This window comes from Pelodiscus sinensis, chromosome 2 (assembly GCF_052426305.1).
Source record: "Pelodiscus sinensis isolate ZL-2025 chromosome 2, ASM5242630v1, whole genome shotgun sequence".
NCBI classification, from domain to species: domain Eukaryota; kingdom Metazoa; phylum Chordata; order Testudines; family Trionychidae; genus Pelodiscus; species Pelodiscus sinensis.
The window spans coordinates 115,116,875-115,141,079 of record NC_143053.1 but is presented as its reverse complement, the minus strand read 5'-3'; the positions used below and the strand labels follow the sequence as shown (position 1 = coordinate 115,141,079).

Below are 24,205 nucleotides of genomic sequence, written 5' to 3'. Positions count from 1 at the left end.
CTGCTTCTGAAGTATCAGTCGCTGGCTACTCATGGAAGGCAGGATACTGCCCTAGATGGATTATTGGTCTGTCCCATTGTGGCCATTCCTGTGTTCTTATAATCTGGTGAGGTCCCAATTTTGAATTTGAGATTGCTGAAAACTCTACTGTTCAATATATTCAAACACCAGAGTAGTGTAATGGAGAAAGCTGGTAAAGGTTGGTAAATTATCTTAGGGTGGAATTCCTTCCCCATTGGGCCCAAGCAGGGCATTCTGCCCTACTTGAATTCCGCAGATCTACAACTATGGCATAGGAAAGCCCCGTGGATATACACAGACACCTCCTAACTCCTTTGCTTATCACGTATGGAAGCTTTGAATTAATGTTGATGTAGTGTTTCCAAAACCCCAAAGTCGGAGGAGCTGAGGGGCAATACTAGGTCACAGGCTAGAATAGCAAGCTTGAAAGGGCTGTGGTAAATCTGTGGCTTTCCTGGATGTTGAAAGTAAAACCTATCCCCCAAATTATTCTTGAATTTCTTCCAAGAACTCATTTCCTCAGGTTTTGTACTGAGGAGGGAATTTCATCTCTATAGCATATGGTCTCATTTTCCTATTGTACGTGATTCACAGATCTTTTGGATTGCGTGTGCTTATGATAAACTGATCTGAAATCTAGAATTAGTATGTCTCAGGCTAAGGTAATATTCCGTTTATTTTTGAGATAGGAGGGAATCTTACAAATATCCGAAATCATGTTTACATTGTGATTACAAACCTTGCAGCACCAAGTGTTGGACATGGATGTAACTGGTCCAGGTCAGCTGACTTGAGCTCACAGGGCTTGGCTGTGAAGCTAAAAATAGCAGAGTAGGCATTTGGGTTCAGCCTGGAGCCCAGCCGGGCGCAGAGCAGCTCCAATTGTCCGGCAGCCAGAGCACTTCCAGGTTCCTGATGGTGCCGGACCATCAGGAGTGCCGGAGAATTGGATGCTGGACCAATGGAGTTTTACTGTAGTCAGTTAATCCTTTCGATTACACGTACTCCCCCCACTTGCTGCCTCTGATACAGAGGCAGCAAAGCAGGGGAGGCAGGAGCTGGTACCCATGGGAAGCAGGCTTTTAAGCTGCTCCCCACGAGCACCCAATCCCACGGAGCTGCCTGCCACTCCCCCTCCCACCTTGGTGCTACTGCCTCTGACAGACAGCAGCATGGAGGGTGAAGGGGCAGGCAGGAGCTTTTAAGCTGGCTCTTCGTGCATGCCAGCTCTGCAGAGCTGCCTGCCTCCCCTTGCTGCCTCCCATGAACACTGGCTTTGTGGAGCCAGTGCCCCCGACTTCCATGCTGCTGCGTCTCTGTCTCTGGGAGTGGGGCCGGGAATGCACTGGCTGCCAGCCCCGCCCACAGGGACTAGCATATAATCGTGAAACTACTGAGATTATGTGCGGTTACACGATTATTGAATTAATTGATATCTAACATCCCTAAATTTTATAGGCCTGAAGCTGAAGCCCAAATCATCTGACCTGGATCAATTGCATCCATGCCTTTTATTTCAGTGTAGACATACCCTCAGATAAATAAGGATACATTAGAAATATATGGGAAGAATATGAAGAGACCTAACAGACTTGAGGGTATGTCTACACTGCATTCCTCTTTTGAGAGAGGAATGCAAATGCAGACGAACGAAATTGCAAATGAAGCGCTGATTTGAATTTCCTGCGCTTCATTTGCATAATCGCATCTGGGCGCTATTTCGAAATACCCTATTTTGAAAAAAGAAATGCTGTCTAGACACGGTTATTTTGAAAGAAAATCCTTCTTTCGAAATTACCCTTACTCCTTATAAAGTGAGGTTTAAGGGTAATTTCGAAAGAAGGGTTTTCTTTCAAAATAACCGCGTCTAGATAGTGTTTCTTTTTTCAAAATAAGGTATTTCGAAATAGTGCCTGGACGCGATTATGCAAGTGAAGCATGGGAAATTCAAATCTGCGCTTCATTTACAATTTCGCTCAGCTGCATTTGCATTCCTCTCTCGAAAGAGAAATGCAGTGTAGACATACCCATAGAGACCAGGCTTAGGGTGGCTCTTATTCACTCATAATAACTAAATGCTTCTTTCTAGGTCATCTGTTTTCGAGCTGGATCTGTTGATCTCTCAGACAGGGATATATGTTGAGCTTTCTGCAGATCATCAGTAAGGTCCAGTTTGAGATCATCTCCGCTAGAAGCCTATCCTATCCTAGCCTCCTTGTTAGGACAGTAGAGTTTGTTTGCCTCTGAAGAGTGAACAGAATGATCTTCTCTAGTGTAGAAGTTTTGTGGGAGTTGCAGAGAGAGCCAAATATCTTGATTCACTGATCAAATTATAAAACAACATTTAAGCAAAGGAAGATACTTAAGAGTACCACAGTAAAACTGAATCACCATGCAGAAGGGTGTGCATTGCTATTTCAGTACAGGTGAAATAATAAAATATTGAGTACAGAAGTACCCTTGCTAATTCATTCTTCTGGATGACTGTCCATTGATTTCATAATCATTTAGGTAATATAGGTAATAATTACCTATATCTTTTCTTTTTAAAAGTGAATCTACCCAGGTCACTGAAACAGTGAAAGAGGAGGAGGAGGTAACTGTTAAGAAGCAGCAATCGTGTTTATCTGAGGAAGTGGACACTGATGAATTTGAAGAGGATGACGATGAGGATGAAGAGTGGGATTGGGATGATTCAGTTGGAAGACTCACCAAGCGTCCTACTGCAGCTGGAGGCTGCAATACACAGGTACATTACAGACAGCTCCAGAGTGCTTAATAGCAAACAGGACTGCACCAGGGGCAACATGATATGTGAATGTGACCCCAACCATAAATTCAAGTTGGGACTTCTCCCTGCTTAGGAATGTCCCCTTGCCGAGTGTCTGTCACACACACAAGCGTGCACGCACGCACACTAGGGATGTTAAAAAGCAGGCAATTGGGTAAGCATGTAACGGCTAAAAATCTCAGCGGTTAAACGCACCCACAGTGTGGGGTAGCAGCCGGCTCCTGCCTGCCGCCCTGCTCCTGGGGAGCCAGTTGCACTGATGCTTTGATACAGCACCAGCAATGTGGGGTGGCAGCAGGCTTCCCAGAAGTAGGGTGGGAGCCTGCGTATAACCATGAATGGTAACCACTAAACCCAGGTTTATTGGCTATCTGTTTAAATGGTTGTACTTTTACATCCCTAACACATAGACCCATTAAATCCTAGTGAATGCCACCCCCCAGTAGTTTTTCTTCCTCAATTCTTATTGCATGGTGTTGCTTGTGGCTGCAACTCCTCTTCCATTCCTTTGGGATCTCAACCTCTCTCTCCACCCTGAGATCACTACTATGCCCTCCTTTCAGTACCCTCCCTCTACATATTCCTGTGTTTCTATCCTTTGCTTTTCACCCGTTTGGGAGACATCATGCGTGTGTGTGCGTGTGTGTGTGTGTAAGGGCAAGCACACATTTTGTGTCTGGTAAAGGAAGCAAGCTAGCCTCTGAAAAACACCAAAGGTGAATGCATGTAGGGGGGACTCTTACCAAGTTTGAAATCTTGGCTGAATTACTAGTTCAAATAACTAGCCCACCTAGTTTGAAAATTAATTTACTTTTCACAATGCTCTCAGCTTGGGCAACAGAAATAGAAAATCTCTCCTTTTCTCTTTGATAGATAGACATCAGAATATCTTTGGGAAACTGAAGGGGAGCACTTATAGAATGTTGTGACTGGCACAAAACATATTCCCTGGGCTGTCTGTTTCTGCCATGTAGGCTTTGGAAGATCTAGGAAGAAAGGGCTTGTGAATGGTGTGTGCCATTTAGGGCTTCTGATGGGCAGCTGAATGGTGCCGACAGTGAGTGGGTCTAGATCAAATTGCCTATGGGAGCTGATGCCTCTTTGACAAGCCATTCATGTCCCTTCTTCTCTCTTTTTTGCTCTGACTCCCTTCTCTGTTTCCCCATCTTTCTCTTGGTATTTTCTCTCCTTGTTTGCCCCATCATTGGTGTTCTTGTTCCCTTCTGGGAGCTAAAATATGCCAATCTGACTGAGTTACAGCCAGTCCCCTGATTAGGTGATTAACAAGCACCTTCTCCTTGAGTGCTTGGGTAATAGGATTTGAACCCACATATGTTTTGTTTTCTCGTAACTGAAATAATTTTCATTTCTAAACTGTATCCATACCCTGACACATTCAGATATTCTAAATGCTGATAAGATTACACAGGTGTTGAGATACGTGAGCAGATCAGACTAAATAAGTTGGTTTCCCCTCCCAAGATACTGTGTGTATGTAGGCTACTTAGGGAAGGCAAATTATGTAACAAATCCTTTGTTTCAGGCAAATAGACAGACCCCTAGTTGCAATTCAGCAAAAATGTCCACTCCTACAGACAAGGCACTAAGAAAATTTGAACATAAAATTAATCTTGGTAAGTATAATCCTATCATCATCTTTTATGGTAATAGGTACAGTTTAGTGACATTCAGTGACTAATTCTAATTACATCGAGCTGGGTCTTTTAGGCATTATAGCTAGCCAGCTGTTACCAAACAGTTAGAAGGGTCGATATTGGATGCCTTCTTCAGACATCGTTTGTCTTGTAGAGATCATTCCCGGAGCCTCCTCCTTCCCAGAGAACTGTCTATCTCCCTTTCCTGACTCCTCCTGACTACACAAAATAACTCTTTTGTAGTTTGACCCCAGAAACAATCTAATTGGCTGGGAGGGAGGGACTCAGATGTCAGTCAGACCCTCATTTGATAATTCCCAAAACTGAAGCATCTCAGCTTCTTTAGTTCAGCAATTCTCTATATATTCAGTGTGCAGTCAAGTTGCTGTGTAACATACCCTGGTATCTTGTGATAGCAAATTTATCTAGGATACAGTGATTTCATACCAAAAGTATTCCAACTGATTAGATAAATGAGTAGGACAGCAATTTATAGACACAAACAGCAGCAGTACACTTGGCGTTAAGTCACATGCCACCTTAAACATCAGAATTAGTGTTACTTTGAAAAGATTGGTTTGGACACTGATGTTTATTGCTTACTCTGGAAAAATGGCATGGGATTTTTTAAATTTCTTGAGAGAGGAACAAATGGATTCCTGTTAAATATCTCATCTGAAAGGGCAGCATTTCTAGGCTCTGTCTAATCACCTAAGCAATAGCCCCTGTTGCTCCTGTATAATGCTGGAGTGGATCTCAAACCCATAAAGGAGAAAGCTTAATTTAATTTATGCCTCTAGTGCTTATGCTTTGAAAATGTGTTCATCTTGTTACAGGTATTTCTTTATGTACCTTGAATGTGTGTGATATGTCTCTTGGAAGCAGATTGCAGCTGCAGTTTTGTGTGTGGAAAACCTCTTTGGTCTTCACTTCTTTTTTTTAAATGTATTTTTCAGATAGGTTAAATCTTGCTGACTCTGTAATAAACAAAGTCACAGAAAAGTCGAGACAAAAGGAGGCAGATATGTAAGTACTTTGGGTGGCTGCATTTGTTTTGATTTATTGAAAGCTCTTATACTCTTAAATTGTTTTTTGCTATGATTTGCAGCATGCTCTGTAATGCTGAATAAACTAGAAGTTGGAAAATGTAAATGTTCTATGTGCTGTTTTTGTTTTGGAATTAATATTTTCCCCATAAAATAGGATGATTTGCTGAACCATTCACTAAATCATTGCCAGGACTTGATCCTGCATTCTTTGAAGTCAGTGGCAAATCTAATTCATTTCAGTGGCTGTGGGATTAGCCAGTAAGGCAGAACATGGTGGCACTTTGCCAGCTAAGGAATTCTATTTTCATGTAATGATGCTTCCTTTTTTCTCTCCCTTCCTTGGTTAATTTTCTTGTTGGGCAGTTTTTCTGGAAAAATTATTGGTGGAGTTAAGGTTATTCTTCCTGAGTAGATCATATCATGCTGTTATATTTTCATTTCCACTAGGTATCGAGTCAAAGATAAATCAGACAGAGCAACAGTAGAACAGGTAAGTGTTAAATATATCAAACTGTTTGTTAAAAGGCTTATTTTCATTTGACTTCAATAACCAGAGGTAAAATCCTAGCACAGTCATTGACTTAAGTGGGGTCAGGGTTTCACCCCATGTTTTTCTTGTCTTTCCGAACACGACTACTTTATGAAAAGTGTTTGCTTTCACAGATGGTTTGGAGAAGATTGTGGTGCTAAGTATTAAGATTTGCTGTTGTAGTCAACTGGGATTTTGTTGATAGGCATAGAAGTTCATTTCAACTTTACTCAAAAGTGGAATTATCCATGGAAAAGTTGAAGTAGTGCCATTTTTTTTAATGCACACATTTTTGTTTCTATAACTAGTATGATACCTGTATATCGAAAGGACCAGCATGTGCTATTGTAAATGCCTGGCACATTTTAGGGTAGTTGTTTTACTTTTTTTATTGGCATTTTGGATGGGAAATCATCCTTCAGTTACTTTAATAGCATTAACCTAAGAATGCATGTTAAATATTGTAAACCACTGATTAATGGTTGCACACAAGTCATAAGCATATTTTCCATAATCTTTTAAAGAGAATTCCAAAATTATATAAAAAAATACTATTCAGATAGAATTGGGAATGGCTTGATCCACTAAGATTCTGTGGTTCTGTTTCTTCAATTCAGGATGGATTAGTTCAATAATATTTTCAATGAACTGAATAAAGTAAGTTTGCTTATTTTTGTTTTTTTAATTTCCGATGAGGTATTAGATCCAAGAACTCGAATGATTCTGTTCAAGATGCTAACTAGAGGAGTCATATCAGAGATAAATGGCTGCATCAGCACAGGAAAAGAAGTGAGTCTTGTTCCAACTGGCGTGCTACAATCTATTTTTTTGCAATTGAAGTTTACTGTGATAAAAGGGAAACAGTAAAATGCTTATTTTCTCTGGCATTAAATCAATTAACTTGTGCTTGTCAAGCAGTTAATTTATTTACTGTACAGTGTGGCATCTACTATTTTGAATTTCATCACATACCAATAGTGAAGCTATTAAGCTCTGTTTAATAATCAAAAAATTAAGCACTATTTAAATTCCACTTAGACCAGCGTTTCTCAAACTGTGCTCCGGGGAGCCCCAAGGGTCCAAGAGACATCTCCAGGGGCTTCGCGAGGTTGACAACCTTGAAACATCGATAGGTACAACACATACAATCAGTGGACCGCTGGGGCTCTGCATAAATTCTTACGCATGTAAAGGGCTGCGGAGCCCAAAAAGTTTGAGAACTGCTGACTTAGACCATATTTTAGGGATATGCATGATACACGGGTCTCATGCTAACATGCTGTACAGGGACTAGTTTTAACTATGGATGTAATAGTATAGTTGATTAACTGATAAGGAAAAGCTTATAGGTTAATGCTATAGACTACATGCATTTCCCTCCCCCCCCTCCCAGTACATTTTTTTAGCAGGCTGACCAGCGGCCCAGCTCAGTTCTGGCTCGTGCTGGGTCCGGAACCTATCCCCGCTGTGGCTCTGCATTTAAAGTGTATTAAGAGTCAGGTGGGCAGGAAGTCCAGCTTAGTTCCAGTTTGCACTGGGTCCGGGAGCTCAGAACCTCCTCCCCCCCCCCAAAGACAGAGGCAGAGGCAGGCTCAGACCTCCCCCTCTTTATCAGAGGCAGCAGCACAGGGACTAGCTCCCTCCTGGCACCCCGCCCTGCCCCCGTGGACTATAGACTAGTCGGCTAACCGATAAGAATTTATGAGGTTACTCGACTGTTCAGTGAACTGATAGTTAACATCCCTAGTTTTAACAGGCAAAACTCTATTGACTACAGGGGAAACAGACCACTGCTTATCATATGTGTAGTCCTCACTCATGCAGATAGTTCCATTGACCACTCTCAGGAGTGCAGAGTATCAGCAAGAGCTAAGGTGCTTGCATCTCTTTGGATCAGGCTCCTGTCAAGTTATCTGTAATGGACATCCCATCCATTATTGTGAAGTTCTACTGCACGTACATGTTTTAGAGCTTTCTACACACACTAACATCTTTGTATGGTTTTAGATCACAATCTTATAAGCAATTCCCTGTGGTTGGACCCCTGGGCCTGAGTAAAACCGTGTTGAATTCATTGGGGATCCCTGATGGATGTATTGGTCTCTGGGGTTGAGGCCTGTAAAACCATTGCCAACATCAGAACTCCCCTTACATCTTGGGGTGTCCTGGCATCCCCCGTGCCTCAGTTTCCCTCTTCTTAATTCTCCTTAAAAAATTCTTCCTAGTACTAGATATTCAAAACCAAGATTCCCCTTTTGAGGTCCAATTTATTAAGTCCTCATACAGTTTCCTGTAGCTGACTTCCCACCCCAGTTATGCTCATTTAGTTCTATCTCGACTTTTAATAAAGTCTGTCAAAACAAGTGTAACTCAGAACAAGATCAGCTTAACAGTCCTCCCTCCAGGGCATTTCCACTAGAGTGCCGTTGTCCTACCTGGCTTGGAGGTCAGGACCTACCACCAAGAAGTGGGCAAACAACCTTCCCCTGCTATCTCAGGTTCTCCAGGAGAAGCCTTCTTGCTTTCTGCAGCTGATCAGGCTCAGATCTATTCCTCACCTAAAATCTCTCCCTTATGTACACCAGGGGCCTGATTGGCCCCTCTGTGAAGGAGAGTTGGCTATGTCACAGGTGGGATTCAGACCCATTTTCATTTAAAGGGGCAGCCACCTTGTGACAAAGCCCAAAGGTTTAATCTTTCTTCTAGAAAATTGTGTTCTTGACAGTATTTGATGCCTGAGCAAACTTTTCAGTACTTCAATTGTTCCCAGGACATTAATGCTGTTTCTTGTACCTTTACCCTTATAGGCTAATGTCTATCATGCCAGTACAGTGAATGGAGAGAACAGAGCAATAAAGATTTATAAAACCTCTATTTTGATGTTTAAAGATCGGGATAAATATGTGAGTGGGGAATTCAGGTGAGTTGGAGTTCTTTAATGACGACAAACATCTTCAGGAGATTGCTCTTAATTTTTGTCACAGATATTCTATAAATAGAACAATATGATAATGTTTAAGTCTTTGTGGTGTGTTTGTTTTTAAGATTTCGTCACGGATACTGTAAAGGAAACCCGAGGAAAATGGTGAAGACATGGGCAGAAAAAGAGATGAGGAATTTAATAAGGTGATTTTTATATTTAATTTTGGCACAGACAGTTGTTAGGGCTGTTTGGTTAAAACATTCTCCAGAATAGTAGGGTGAGGGAGAAGGTGATAATAGAAGCTATCATCAGTGTCAAGTCTGATTTTCTTGCAAAGGTCAAACATTTACTCTTCTAAGTAATTCTGGCACCCTGCCCTCATTGGGGAGGCATTGGTCATCTCTTCCATTTATGGACCCAGTGTTTTCCCACTAGATTTAGTGTAGGATTTTCAAAAGTGTTTATATGACTTAGGAGTACAAGTCTCATTAACTTTCAGTAGGCCTTGTTCTCCTAACTCTTGCATTTTTGAAAACCCAAGACAATGAGGGACATAACTGCAGAGTGAAACCTGCTGAAACTTGCAGAGAGAGAGAGAGAGAGCATTGTAGCCTCTTTCAATTAGGATCAGTGGTTTTGTGAGTGAGTAGTTGAGGTGTCAGGGAGGAGGGAATGAGGCAAGCTAGAGAGCTATCCAATAAGCCGGTACCATCAGGGGGTGGATCATTTGACGGTATATGTTCTGTTGAGCTCCAGCTTGTCCCAGATGCCCCTCCCCACCCAAGCACAAAAGGTGGGATCTGATATTAATCCGCCTCAGATCCTGTCCTACCTTATGGAGGAACAAGATGTCTGGAACCTGATCTGCCCCATGATTCATACTGTCTCTCACAAAGGCGTGATAGGGAGATAGTGCTGTGTGTTTCAGAAATGGAGCAGCAGAGAATCCCAGCCACTGCACCAAAGTACCCCCCAGAACTGGGGAACAGCCCACAGGAGAAAGCCCTCTACTACCCACAAAAAGGAGCATTATTATCCCCGCTCTCAACTGGTGACAGCCAAGACACAAATAATCTTAAGCTCTGTCTATATGCAGATCCTTCTTCCTCTTGAAGTCCCTGCTTCCTTCTTGGCTTGATTCCATGGCATGGTGTCTTGGAGTCCTCCTTCCTTGTCCTGCTTGGTATGTTCACTTGGGGTCCTTCCTCCTCCCCTCTTCCTGCCCACCTTCCAGCTCTGAAATTCCATTCCATACACTCTGTATTCTCAGCCAGATACAGGAGTTTTCCTTATTTCTTGTTCTGTCAAACAGCTGCTGCCCAGATCCTGTGTAGGGGAACAGATTCTCTTATGTCCCACACTCACCACTGAAAATTCTGTCAGAAGACAGTCAGTTTCCCCAGGTAGATGGGGAGCCAGACGTGCAAAGTATTATTTATTCCAAGTTGAAACACTATGAGCTGTATTGACTCAACTCCATCATACTCCACAGTGGAATACTGACTGTCGGGCACATTGCCTTCCACCAATGGGCAGGGTTAATGCCATTTTATTGCAGGACACAGTCAGTCCCCTCACAGCACAGACCTTTCATTTGCCCCCTGCCTTCCATCAGAGAAGAGAGTGGAGCTGCAAAGGACTCCTGGGACAAAGGAGACCATTCTCTTTTTGCAGTGTATACGTTACACAGGCACCATTTCAAGAAGTCTCTTATTATTTCATCTATTTGTGGGGAGAATAAATCACAGCAATGTCATTAACTTGTGACCAGCTGTTAGTAGTGCAGGCATTTGTCTGTCTGGAAAGGGCAGAGTGGCGTAAGGATGAAGCACTTGGTCAGCAACAGAGGGGCAGACTGGCTAATGCAACTGGATAGTGGATGGAAGGTATATGGATCAGTTTAGTATAACGAAAAATATATAACAAAGCGTAGATCTACAGAGTGCATAACAGGGCTGTGATTTCTAAAGCTAAAAGTGTTCAATGTATCTATGTTCAAAGCGCACTATGGAACTTTTAGTGCTAACCAGCATAACTTTTTAAGTACTAATGGACCAGTTAGTAAGCAATATAATAGCGATCTTCAAAAACTCCAAGCCCATACTGCCCATTGCCAGTGAGATCAACACTGGACTACGGCATAGCTTGCCACATTCCAAACGACTAAGCGTGACTCAGCACAACTCAGTTTGGGGGCCTTTGGAAGAGAGGGACAGGGCAAACTGCCCTTCAACCTGGTCGAGGTGCTTTGTGGGGTTCAAAACACTAAAGTCTCACAATGCCAGGTCTGATTTATGGTCTTGTGGTTAAGACTGGGACTGAGCAGGTGTGGGCTCACTTTTGAGGTTTGCTGCAAACTTCTTGTCCAACCTTGGACTTTCTCTCTCTGTGTCCACTTCCCATCTGTAAAATGTGGGTTATGATACATCCCTTTGTATATTTAGAAAGTAAGTCCTTTGAGAAAGGGCTGTCTGTTTCTCTGTAGAGCACCTACCACACAGGGGCTCCAAAGTTAATTGGTGCCTCTTGGTACAATCATAATACAAATTATAAATCCTATAGATTGCGTTTGTTTTTAATAAGTAGTTATGGGTGGTTTACTGTAATTTTACAGGTTGAATACAGCACAAATACCTTGTCCAGAGCCAATTATGCTAAGAAGTCATGTACTTGTCATGGGATTTATTGGTAAGGATGACATGTAAGTATCGTCAAGAAATCAATGAGAACTTCTTTATTAATAGGCTTGAACAAAGGTCATTTTAAAAAAAAGTCTGTTGAATTTGCTTACTTTGTGGGATAGGCTTGTGATAAATTGAGTATATTGCTTTTATATATAGATGAGATGTACAATATCTAAATCCCCACTAGCTCCTATTGCAGACGGTCTGCCTGATTCCAAAGCCTAATCCATGCAAACAGTGAGCAAATAGTCTGCCTTAGCTAGAAATTAAGGTGCCAGTGCAGTAACTAGATGTACATGGAACTTTTCATACTTCATAGAACATGGATGTTGAGGATTCTGTGTTAAAGGAATGTAAAATAAATGTCATAGCTCAGGTTGCAAGGTATTAATGCTTTAGTTGGAAAATTCATTAGTGATGCATATTAGAAGTGTTAATTAACATTTTCTAGTGTAAATATTTAATAGTGTTGTGGTCTAATTCTTCAGCTGGTGTAAAACGTAGTTCCACTTTATGCTGTGGAGCTATGAATATTTATATTAATTGTAGAGCTGCCCAAGAGTGTCCAGTGTTTGAGTAAATCACTGAGGTCTCTCCATTTACTGAATTAAAATACATTAAGTATTGTGGTGAAGGGACTATACAGCTGGTGTGAAATGGAGAATTTATTCTGTTTTTTGTTTTTTTTGTTTTTAAATCTAAGGCCTGCTCCTCTGTTGAAAAATGCTCAGTTATCTGACTCAAAAGCCCGGGAGTTGTATCTACAGGTCATACAGTACATGAGAAGAATGTATCAGGATGCCAAGCTTGTTCATGCAGATCTCAGTGAATTTAATATGCTGTATGTTTTTAAACCTTCTTCTGTGTTTTATCATTTGAAATGTAGGCATTGATGGCTTCTCTCATAATTTGTAGATGTGTGGAGTACTAATATACTCCTGTGGGAGAGTGGTATTCTCCTTTCAGCTCTGCTTTATAATTTACCTGATTATTATGCAGATTTCAACCCAGATTTCTCTCAGATAATTTAACTTGCGAAATACTTCTCTAAATAGGTCATTCAGTGAGTCTTTTCATCGGCTGAAGAATAAACAAGTAAAGGCATTTTAATTCATTGTTCTAAAATTGCTTTTTACTGTTCACCCCAAGATTGTTCCCTTAAGTAATGTTCAATAGTATAACTGGGGAAAGAAACACCCTGCGGTATATAGAATGTGTCCTACAGCAAAATGTTAGCGTTAGGCCCACAAAATAAGGAACCATTTTGTTTTCAAATGGTGGGATATTTGTAATTTTCTCCCTGGTTTTCCCTTGCTGCATCTTCAGATACCACAGTGGAGAGGTGTATATCATTGACGTGTCTCAGTCGGTGGAGCATGATCATCCACATGCATTAGAATTCCTGCGGAAAGATTGTGCCAATATCAATGGTGAGTGGGCAGTAGGTCAGCTCCTCTTCTGATAGCTCATTCCATTAGGAATGTTAACCATGTACTTCCTTGTATTCTTCAGACTGTGTATAGAACAGGATGGAGTTAATTAAAATGTGCATTATCTTAGGATGTGCAAAAGTTTAATTAGAAAACCAATAAACCACACTACACTAAACTAAGTACAGCTCACCAATCTGCAGTAAGTTACACAAATTCAATTACATGTAAGCTTATGTTTTAGGCTAGGCTAAGGAAAGCAGAGTTCACACAATTTCTTTTATTACAACAAAGGAAATATCTACCTGCAGTTACATCTAGACTAAAGGTCTGCTTTGTTGAGTGATTACAAATCAAGTACAGAATTTTTTAGTCAACAAAATGTTAGTCTTGATTTGATTGTGTGTTAGTCCTTGCAACTGTGTAGAACAGGTTACAGGTTTGGGGCCCTTGATGATCTGTTGTTAAAGAACTATACTAATATTTCATGTCAAGTTCAGTAAGATGTAGTAAGCACCCTCAAACAGTATTTTATTTAAAAATATTTAAATTATCTTCATATTGTACAAACATACAACACCTGGTATGCATTTTGCTTTGAAATCGTCAAAACAATCGGTGTTACTTTGTAACATTGTCTTCCTTGCTGTCTGAAATCTTTATTTAAGAAAAAAGAAAAATCTGTAAAACAGAACTTCTCAAATTTTGTTGTCACATATTGCTTTGGAGCCAATGAACTAGTAGTGTCTTATCCCTCTGGTGTTCCATGGGTTTGTGAAAATTTCCTTCTGCTATTTGCACCATCTATTCTCTTCTCCACATTGTGCGGCTTGCTTTCTCTAAGTGCCATGTGACTTTGGAAGGCTCTTTGTCACCCCAGTTTTCTGCTTTATTACTTCCACACTGATGTTTACTTTGTTTACTATAGAACTTGCAAGAGTATTTCTCCATGAGCATGACAGTGATCTTAGATGCTATGAGTTCTGTCCCAGCTGTGAGAGCACCTTAGCTGCTTCCAGGCTGTCTTTCTAATTCATTTCTCAGGGATGCTATGTTGATTTATCCACAGAGAGCTTTCATGTTAGAGAGTATTCAGCTAAATACCCCATGGAACGCCTTTGGTTTTTACTTGGATATGAAACCTTATTTGCTCTGTCAACTTTCAGATTTAGTTAGTGTTGGTATCTTAATCCAGCTGGGTATGAATATCAAAGAATGGGCATTTAGTCTAAGGTGTGTGCTATATTGTCCCCCTATGAATGAAATGTAAATAGATCTTAACTGTACCTTAGGGCACACCTTTGATTCTGATTTCTAGAAATTCTAGATCTTCAGATTTTACTGTTTGATATCTACAAAGTTTAATCCCAACTTACTGCATCTGCTTGATCCTTTATGAAGCCTTTCCTGCCACCTTCCTGCTTTTCACTTGTTTCCTGGTTCCATTTGCCTTGGATTGAAGTCACTTCAATGGGAACAGGGATTGGGATTCAAATTTGCATGCTTCGTTCTCATTTGCTGTGTCTGGAGGATGGGTAACTTGGATTTTGGGTGACCAAAAGTTTACTGATAACCACACCCAGTAGGAGTCTGCAGACCTTGTAGGACATTTCCCCAATGTATAAAACTATTTTTTGAAATATACTGTCACTTTAATATCACTTTGATGGTGTATAAACTTGAAGTGAACTTGAATCATTCTAACTTTGTTTTTTCCCCTGCTTCCTGGCAGACTTTTTCTGGAAGTACGGTGTTGCAGTGATGACTGTGAGAGAGCTCTTTGAGTTTATTACAGATCCTTCTATCACAAGTGACAACTTGGATGCTTATCTCTCAAAGGTCAGACTTGAGTCTTGATTTAAGGAGTAAAATAAGAAATGGTTCAAGTTAATCTATTCCATTTATCCCACAGTGATGCTTCTGCAGTAAAGATTATGCCCGGTGTAATGAGACAGCAGTTAAAAGAAAGTAGAAGTGTTTTAACATCAATATATGTAACTCAGGGGAACTTATCCACTCCTCTCCGTCATGTTTGTGTGAGTGGGGTGTATGAGTGGGATGAAAGAGGCAGAATTGGGGGTAAATGAGTTTGAGTGTAGTGAAGAAAGCTTCCACCCACCCTGAAGAAACCAGTATCACCAGCTACATGTTGATTGGTCCAGTTGGTGAAAGGAACTTACTTATTCTAGGAGGAGGGGACTGCTACAGGCTGGTCTCAGTTACTCACTGTTGCTCTTTTCCCCTTCCCTCTGTCTCATTAGTCTTGTTGAGACTCAAGCAGACGTGGGTTTAAATTCAGCTGGGGTTCGGTTGTTGCCCCATAGGATGTTATTGAATAGACGATTATTTTCCAGCCTCCTAGCTCTAGCAGTCCCTTCGTCATGTCATCAGCCCCAGCAACCATGTTCTGGTCTCCTTTACCAGTTAGCTGTTGCAGTAAATTCCAGCTCTGGTAGTCAAAGCAACAAAGATGGTGAAGTATCAAATTAAGACTCTCGTATCCTGACTTCCGCCATGTTGGGAACGGGGTGTCAGGAGCAGGGGCAGCCCATGCATATAGGCCGACTAGGCTGTCGCCTAGGGCACTGCGTTAAACGGGCGCCCAATGATGATGTCACACCATTGAGGGCTGTGGAGGCGGGGTCACCGATCGCGCATTCCGCCTGGGGCACCAGCTGCCAGCAGCCCACCTTGGGCCGCCCCTGGTCAGGTGACATTATTCCTGCCCCAACTTGGAACACTGGGTAGGGGTCTAGTGCTTCCAAGCAGTCCCTACACACTTGTGTGATGCACACAGCTTTTGGCAACTCTCCGTTGCACTGGGCTGGAGGGAGGAGAACTGTGGCTACAATACTCCCATCTCACTCTTCTGGGTGTCCAGAGCAATAGGAGGAACTCTTTGCATTTGAGGAATGCAAGCAGCCTCCTGTGTGAGAACATGAGCAGCAGGCAGAGACTCCCTGTTATCCCATACTGGTGTAGGTACAGGCATAATATGGCTCTGTGTTTGGATTGGCAGGAAAGAAGGGAAAGTGGGTTTTCCCTCTCTCTTAGTAAGCACATCAGTGGCCAGGAGTGGGATTTAAGTGGCTGTGCCCTGCAGAAATGTTCTGCACCGGTAGGTGTCACTAAAGGCATTGTTGTATGAAAAGCTGGAGTGTTTTCCATGAGTGGGAAAGAACAGCTTCCCTGTGAATTGAGTGGAGGTGAGGAAACACAGTTAGGAGCTGCTGGGTGAATTATCATCCAGCATGAGGGACGGGATTATGAAGAGTGATGATTTTGTATTGCACTTCATATTGCTGTAGGCGATGGAAATAGCAGCCCAAAGAACAGAGGAAGAAAGGTCCAGTCAAGATCATGTGGATGAGGAGGTGAGGATTTTTTTTCCTCTGCCAGGAGAGGAAGCTTTACATTATCCCTTTTGAAGACTTTGTAATGTTCTCCTTGATTCACAGAATATTACATTCAATACACTGATATGTCCTGAACCAAGTGGAGAGGCTTTCAGATATTAAATGGTTCTTTATATGATATCTAAACCAGCGGTTCTCAAACTGTGGGTTGGGATTCCAAGGTGGGTTGTGAACCGATTTTAATATGATCACCAGCACTAGACTTTCTGCGCTCCCTTATCTCTCCTTTGTCCCAAGGGTGCCAGGGTTGGCTGTCCCTGCGGGGGGGGCCTGATGGGTGTTGAGGCCTCGACCTCTGGGTCCGGAGGCGGGTACCTTAGCCACTGTGCCACTGGAGGAACCCCCCAACCTCTACATTCTGCACCCCCTTATCCTTCCTTCATCCCCAGGAAGGTGATTTTAATATGGTCACCAGCACTAGACTTGCCGGAACCCAGGGCTGAAACTGAAGCCCTTGCTCCAGTCCCAGGGCTCATCGGCTATATCTACTCTATGAGATTAATAACTCCTGAAACGACTATTTGGAAATAAGCTTATTCCCCAGGGAAAGCAGGACTTATTATTTCAACATAACCAGCCCCTTTTTTCGAAATAACAGGCTTGTTAGTGTGAACGCTCTGCTTGTTATTTCAAAATAACTCCCCAGTGTAGACATGTCCTTCCTTCCCGTACCTCAGGTTGCTGCAGCTCAGGCTCCACCCCCCACCTGAAGTCATATAGCAATTTTGTTGTCAGAAGGGGGTCATGGTGCAGTGAAGTTTAAGATCCCTTGATCTAAACCAAATGGTCTCAAAACTCCTGGCTCATTCTCAGATAGAGCAATTGTGCATTCTGGGGGAGGGAGGAATGTCCGTTACTGTTCCACCAGGCCTTATGCCTTCCTGCCATAACCCCACTCTTGCCCCCTCCCCCACCATGACACCCTGATGACGTACCTTTGGGAATCACTCAGGAGGCCTGGTGCAGCGTGGCAGCAGCTGTTTGACCTCCCCACATTTCCCATTGGCAGCGGGAGCCACAAGAAGGTGGAGCATAGTCAGCAGGCAAACTCACTCCACTTCCCGGTGGCTTCTGCTACCATGAGAAATGCGAGGGGTCCATCTGCTGCTGCCCTGCTGCACAAGGCCTCCCCTTGATAATCCCTGAAACCGCGTCCTCTGGGAATGGGGTAAGATGGGGGTGAGAGGGCGGTGCAGTGACAGGAAGGGGCAGAGTTTGGGAGATGGGAATGGATCCCCTCCGTCTGCTGGCCCACTGGGACTTCCAGGCCAGATGGTACAATTGCTCCAGCCAGGGATGGCCTGTGGGCTGGAAGTTTGAGACCCCTAATCTAAATTCTTCTCATGAAATCTTCTTTGTAATCTCTGGTCAGTGTCACCTGTGTCATTAGGAGGTTTCCTAGACCACCAGCAGCTCTCAGCCAGGAGTCCACTGCTCCCTGGAGGGGTCCATGAGCCCTTTCAAGGGATCCATGGGGCCCCATGGTTGAAGCACCAATCTCAAGCACCCCCTGTGGAGCTGAAACTGGTTGTCATGGGGATGAAGACCCAATCCCTGGTGCCCCTGCTCCCTCGTTGTCTCCCACAGGGTTGAAGCTGGGGGGCATGGGGTGAAGCTCTGATCCTCAGGCACTCCACGTGGGGCTGAATCCCAGAGCCCTGAGTACTGGTGGCCAAAGACGATGAGATAGGATCTGTAAATTATGGGTGTCATCTGATCCCAGGTACTCATCAGGATGATTCCCAAGGAAAAGTTCTGTAATCAGAACTACATATAAGTCAGTAAATCTACTTGTTTCATTTTACCCTGTTAGGTGTTTAAGAAAGCTTATATCCCCCGAACCCTGACTGAAGTTAAAAACTATGAGAGGGATGTAGATGTTATGATGAAATTGAAGGAAGAGGACATGGCATTAAACGTACAGCAAGATAATGTAAGTAGACTTCCTGAGCCATTACAAACAACTTGAACTGGCAGAGAAATGTAACCAAAGGTAGTACCATTAGCTGTGGTTTCTTGTGGAAGAATCGCCAGCGGTTTGTTTTAACTCTTGGTGAATCCCGGTGAATCCTGGTTTTGTAACTATATAAATGAAAAATTTCAAGAATGAATGCATTCAGAAGACACACTAAAATGTCAGGGATCAGCTGCAAACAATCACATCCTCTTTCTGAATGGATTTGTGGTAGCTGTCAAATCAACTTGGCATTCAGTTTCAGCTATGTATGGAATAAACTTCACATATGGTGGAAGAAAGACCAAATTCATCTCTGGTGTAAATTCATTGATCTTAGTTACACCTCAGTCCAAGGATCTTACTTCTGACTTTCGTTTTTACAAAATAAAAATGCAGCCACATCCCTTTGAAATTTAATTTTGTATAATTTTTGTGGTTTGACTAGAAGTATAATGTGGAAATACATAAGCTGGAATCTAGCAATAGGAATAATTGAACTTACTTTTTCCATTGTTCATTGTCCTGTTGAAACTTCAGATATTTTCCAATTTCCCAGAATAAAGCTAAAACTGTACTACAGTCAGGTGTTCATTGATCAACCTCACTTCAATAGAGCTGTGTAACAGAGCTTTTGTGGTATCTATATAGACAAGACTCACCATCGGACCCTTGTTAGATACCTCGGATATGCCATGAATAGTGTAGACTTTGCTCCTGGTCTGTGAAGTCAATTTGCTATGGTGTTACAAAATGTAGAGACCGAGTTCTCAAACTCTGTGTTACGCACAGTAAGAGATTTTAACTCAGAAAATTAGGGCTTTTTAAAAGAGATCCATTTTTTGAGTGACAAAGGAACGTAATTAAAAACACCTGTATAGCTGAAGATTCTAATAAGTGAGTTGCGAAGATGATTTAAGTAAAGACATCACAATTTTCCCTTTATGTGTTTTTAAAAAAAGTGTCATCAGTGCATTACAGCACATTGGCTGTACTACATGTATTGAAACCGTATTATTTGTCCCTTTTCTAGATGATCTTCCCATTCTGGAAAGGGATATAAACATTCATCAAAACACTTAACTGGTTAGATGATTAAAATTGCATCATTTAATGGGTTAACTGTTGGTAGGTGCAGGGCATCCAGGGTGCGGGGGGAGGTGTCCTACCAGGCCTGTGAGTAGGTATGGCTGGGCTGCTGTGGCACAGCAGGCTCCAGAGTCTGGGTCTGGGGTCCTGCCTGCTCCAGGGTCCTGCCTGCTCCAGGGTCCGGGTCTGGGGTCCTGCTGGGGTCTCTGCAGTACGATCAAGGCTGGGGTCCCACCTACTCCTGCCTAGGGCTGATGTGGCACAGCTGGGGTTCTGCCTGTCCTTGCCTGCAAGGGCAGAATTCTGGGAGGGGAGGGGCAGCAGCGGTGTGCTCCGGGACACAACTTGCTGTTCATCTGACTTGCTTTTCATCCCGTTCCCCGGACTATCAGGGAGTGAGGGGTAAGTGCTTGCATTCCGTGCATGCCTCTCACACCTGGCTGGTGAACTCTCTTCGCCATCCAGGTGTGAGAGGCATGCACGGAATGCAAGCACTTACCCCTCACTCCCTTAGCATCCTGGAAATGGGTTGGAAAGCAAGCTGTGTCCTGAAGTGCATGACGGCTGTCCCCCCTCCCGAAATTCCGCCTTTGCCTGCCGGGGCTACTGCAGCACAGTCAGGGTCCCACCTGCCTGCTATACAGCCCCGCCTGCTGCCCTAACCCGGCTGGCTTGCCACCAGCCAGCCTAACACAGCTGGCAGTCCAATTAACTGGTTACCCAGTAAGCATTCTGATAAGCCTAATGCTTAGTGGTTAACTCATTAACCTTTTACATCCCTAATTCTGGAAGGTGTCAAAAAAAGCTAAATCACCAGACTACTTGCAAAATGTAGCCAGCATTGTCTATAACAGCTACTCATCTTCTGTTTTGTTCTTTTAGATTGGAAACTGTAGGGTGGGGTTCTGTCATTGGGTGAGTTTGCACAGTGGGTAACATATTTGTACATGAATATTGCATAGATGATAATGATGCCAGTGAGCTGGTAAGACAAGCCCTAAATTGTGTTTCTCTCAGCTCTTCTGTGTATAAAAAGTTGTGAACTTTCTCCATACAAAAGATTCACAGGGAACACAGTGTGATCTCATAAAACGGAGGGTCAGGCCTATGGAATCTCTGGTTTGTAAAACCTGATGTGCAGAATCTACTACTTGTGCTCAGATTTTTGTGGATGGCACTGGAAAACAGGCACACCTAATATAATCATCAACCTGTTTTCTCTGGTTGTCAGGTTCAAAATGAGAGTTTTGCTGCTAGATTTTTTTTTTGTATAATTGATTTTAATTTATCCTGGTGTCTAGATTCTCTACCAGACAGTGACGGGATTGAAGAAGGACTTGTCAGGTGTTCAGAAGGTGAGAGGACTGCTAAGTTTTTCTTTTATAGTGACTTTTACCGAGCAGTATTAAATAAGGCCAGATCTTGCATTTGGTTCAATGGAGGCAGCTCCCTGATTTCTGAAGGGCTGACTGTTTTTTTCTAGCAGAGAAGCAGTTGCAGTATCAGGAGCTAAGATTTCATCCTTACACCACTGTGTACCTGAATACCATGTGCTGCAGTAGGTGGAATTACTTTGCATTACTCTACCAGTGCTGGAGTAACTCAGGAATGAAAATGCTCAGGGAGCCACTGGATGATCACCGTAGGTGGAAACAGCATATGTCCAAGTCTACATTTAGGAATGGGGGGAAAAAGGATTTCCCAGTGCAGAAAACGTACTTGATATAGAATGCCACATTATCACAAGTGCTGTTACGTTTTGTGTGACTTGTGCTGTGATTGTTGTACACAGTGGTGGCCCATCAATACAGGCAACTAAGCGGTTACCTAGGGCACCAAGATAAACTGCCGTTGAGGGCTTTGGAGGCCGGGGCGCGATAGCGCTTTTTGCCTAGGGCGCCCGTTGCCTGCAGCTTGTCTAGGGCCACTCCTGGTTGTACATGGAGTATTTATGTACTCACTAATGGAAATGTTGCAGTAAAGTCCTTTAAAACACATAGGCTAAAAAAAATGCTATATTTAATCAGTCTGTAAGTGACTGCAGATATCCTGCAACCGTAGGATTTTTTTCTTTTTTGGAAGCCATGTTCAGTCAAACAGCACTAGACAGATCATGTCTATAATGCAAATGTAACCACATTAAGGGACCAGATTATAACATGTTTGTTCCCCTGTATCATTAATGCACAGCTCTGTTTTGCAATGTAGACGTCTGACTATGTTACTGCTAAAGACCATGTGAAGTTACTCCTAAATCTGGCTTTGGTAGAATTCTGTTTTTTTTTTGTTTGTTTGTTTTTTTTAAAGGCTCTGTGTATACCACCAAACAATACTTTAACTCTATTTGGTGGGGAGGTAGTGGTGCAACTGTTTTGTAATAAGCTCCCCTGAGACAGCTGTATTTGCATTGTCTACTATACTCTTTGTTTTTAACTTGGATTAATTTTGTTTTATTCTATTTTGTAGTTTTAATACCAGTGTCTAGAGGCACAATGCTTGTGGAGAAGTGGCTAAACACACATTAGGTGAAGGCTTTCTTTTCAGGAGGCTCTGCCATTTAAATGCACATGTATATATTTTTTAAATGTTCCACTGTCTTCTGGTTAAGGCCAAAATCCTTCTGTGTATCCTTCAGGTCCCTGCACTCCTGGAAAAAAAAGAAGAGGAGATGGCATCAGATTCAGAAGATGAGGGCAGTTCTGATAACTGTGACTCGGTCTGTAAAGAACAGGAAGAGTCACAGCATCCCAAAGATCAACCAGCTAAAGACAGCATGGACAAAAAGGTCAGTTGCTCAGGAAGTCATACACTTGCCCCTCTCTGATCCAGGGAGAGGAGAGAGAGAGAGAGCGCACATACATGCGCTGCTCAGTGAGAGCAAAGAAGAAGCTTTTAATTTATTCTGTTAACCATTTTAATTAAGGGAAATGTGAGCACCCATAAGAACATAAGAATGGCCGTACTGGGTCAGACGATAGGCCCATCTAGCCCAGTAGCCTGTCTGCCGATACTGGCCAGTGCCAGGTGCCCCAGACGGGGCGGACCGAAGACAATGATCAAGCGATTTGTCTTGTACCATCCGTCTCCAGCCTCTGACAAATAGAGGCCAGGGACACCATTTCTATCCCCTTTTATGCTTTTCTAACAGCCTTTTATGGACCTAACCTCCATGAAAGTATCTAGCTTCTCTTTAAACTCTGTTATAGTCTTAGCCTTCACAGCCTCCTCTGACAAGGGGTGTGTCTAGACTACATGCCTCCGTCGACGGAGGCATGTAGATTAGACAGATCGGCAGAGGGAAATGAAGCCGCGATTAAAATAATCGCGGCTTCATTTAAATTTAAATGGCTGTCCCGCTCTGCCAATCAGCTGTTTGTCGGCAGATCGAGGCAGTCTGGCCGCGCCGCGCCGACAAAGAAGCCTTTCTTGATCAGCACAGGTATGCCTCGTGAAACCAGGTTTACCTGTGCTGATCAAGAAAGGCTTCTTTGTCGGCGCGTCGCGTCCAGACTTCCCCGATCTGCCGACAAACAGCTGATCGGCACAGCGGGGCAGCCATTGAAATTTAAATGGAGCCGCGATTATTTTAATCGCGGCTTCATTTCCCTCTGCCGATCTGGCTAATCTACATGCCTCCATCGACGGAGGCATGTAGTTTAGACGTACCCAAGGAGTTCCACAGGTTGATTACATGCTGTGTGAAGAAGAACTTTCTTTTATTAGTTTTAAACCTGCTACCCATTAATTTATTTTGGTGTCCTCTAGTTCTTCTATTATGGGAACTAATAAATAACTTTTTTTTATTCACCCTCTCCACACTACTCATGATTTTATATACCTCTATCATATCCCCCCTTAGTCTTCTCTTTTCTAAACTGAAAAGTCCCAGTCGCTTTAGCTTCTCTTCATATGGGACCCGTTCCAAACCCCTAATCATTTTAGTTGCCCTTTTCTGAACCCTTTCCAAGGCCAAAATATCTTGTTTGAGGTGAAGATATGCCCAAAGTCTGCACAAAGTTTATGTATTCTGGCAATTCCACATGTGGTGTGGGAAACACCTTAATCTGGACACCTTAATCTGGGTAGTTCTATAGCTTTTGGTGTAGCTTTCAGGCTGGAAGAGGGTCTTCCATCTTTAGGGGCTTCATCCACAGGGTTTTATGTAGAATTGATTTGAAGCCCAGCTCTGCCTGCATTAGTGCAAGGCATTGAATCTTCCTGAGTGTCAACTCTGTGGCTTTCTGAATCCACTCCAGTAGGTTGGAGAGTTCCCTCAGGCCCTCAGAAGATTTCACTGAGTGTCCCTACCCTTGCACGGCGTTCCAGGATCTACATGGAGGGAAAACCTGATGCAACTTAGAAGGATTGAAGTGTCACAGAAGATAAGATAATTAAAACTGAGTGCAAAGATCTGACCTACAATGACTGTGCCATGGTGAAAATCTGGGGGAAGGATTTGTCTTTCCCACGTGCTGTAAAATGAAAAGTTCCTTGTTCTGTTTTTGTAGAATGGGATGTTAGTTAATCTCATTGTATTGGTCAGATCCCAGTTGGAATTATATCGTGTTTACCTAAATTGCCCCTGCCGTTTTGGTTGGATAAAGTAGCATTTACCTCCTGACTCAAATTGTTGCATATTGTGGTGGTATAGAATCCCCTCCTTT

At 42.9% G+C, this 24,205-nt stretch overlaps 1 protein-coding gene and 1 long non-coding RNA gene across 4 annotated transcripts in view; one reads left to right on the top strand and one right to left on the bottom strand.

Moving 5' to 3' along the window:
• RIOK1 (RIO kinase 1) overlaps positions 1-24,205 on the top strand; it is a 29,893-nt gene that overhangs the window by 2,295 nt on the left and 3,393 nt on the right. For both annotated transcript variants that reach the window (XM_006138790.5, XM_025179343.3), the window contains exons 3-17: positions 2,575-2,770; positions 4,356-4,446; positions 5,424-5,493; positions 5,964-6,006; positions 6,742-6,834; positions 8,853-8,965; positions 9,091-9,171; positions 11,583-11,669; positions 12,356-12,493; positions 12,979-13,082; positions 14,815-14,921; positions 16,391-16,456; positions 18,312-18,431; positions 20,843-20,896; positions 22,177-22,326. In XM_006138790.5, coding sequence (XP_006138852.1) covers positions 2,575-2,770; positions 4,356-4,446; positions 5,424-5,493; positions 5,964-6,006; positions 6,742-6,834; positions 8,853-8,965; positions 9,091-9,171; positions 11,583-11,669; positions 12,356-12,493; positions 12,979-13,082; positions 14,815-14,921; positions 16,391-16,456; positions 18,312-18,431; positions 20,843-20,896; positions 22,177-22,326 — 1,513 coding nt within the window. The remainder of the gene's footprint in view (positions 1-2,574; positions 2,771-4,355; positions 4,447-5,423; positions 5,494-5,963; positions 6,007-6,741; positions 6,835-8,852; positions 8,966-9,090; positions 9,172-11,582; positions 11,670-12,355; positions 12,494-12,978; positions 13,083-14,814; positions 14,922-16,390; positions 16,457-18,311; positions 18,432-20,842; positions 20,897-22,176; positions 22,327-24,205) is intronic.
• The window catches only part of LOC112543992 (uncharacterized), a 61,886-nt gene continuing 59,731 nt past the window's right edge, over positions 22,051-24,205 (bottom strand). The window contains exon 4 of one of the 2 annotated variants that reach the window (XR_012901658.1): positions 22,051-22,188. This is a non-coding gene — a long non-coding RNA (uncharacterized LOC112543992). The remainder of the gene's footprint in view (positions 22,189-24,205) is intronic. The other variant, XR_012901661.2, reaches the window with a different exon arrangement.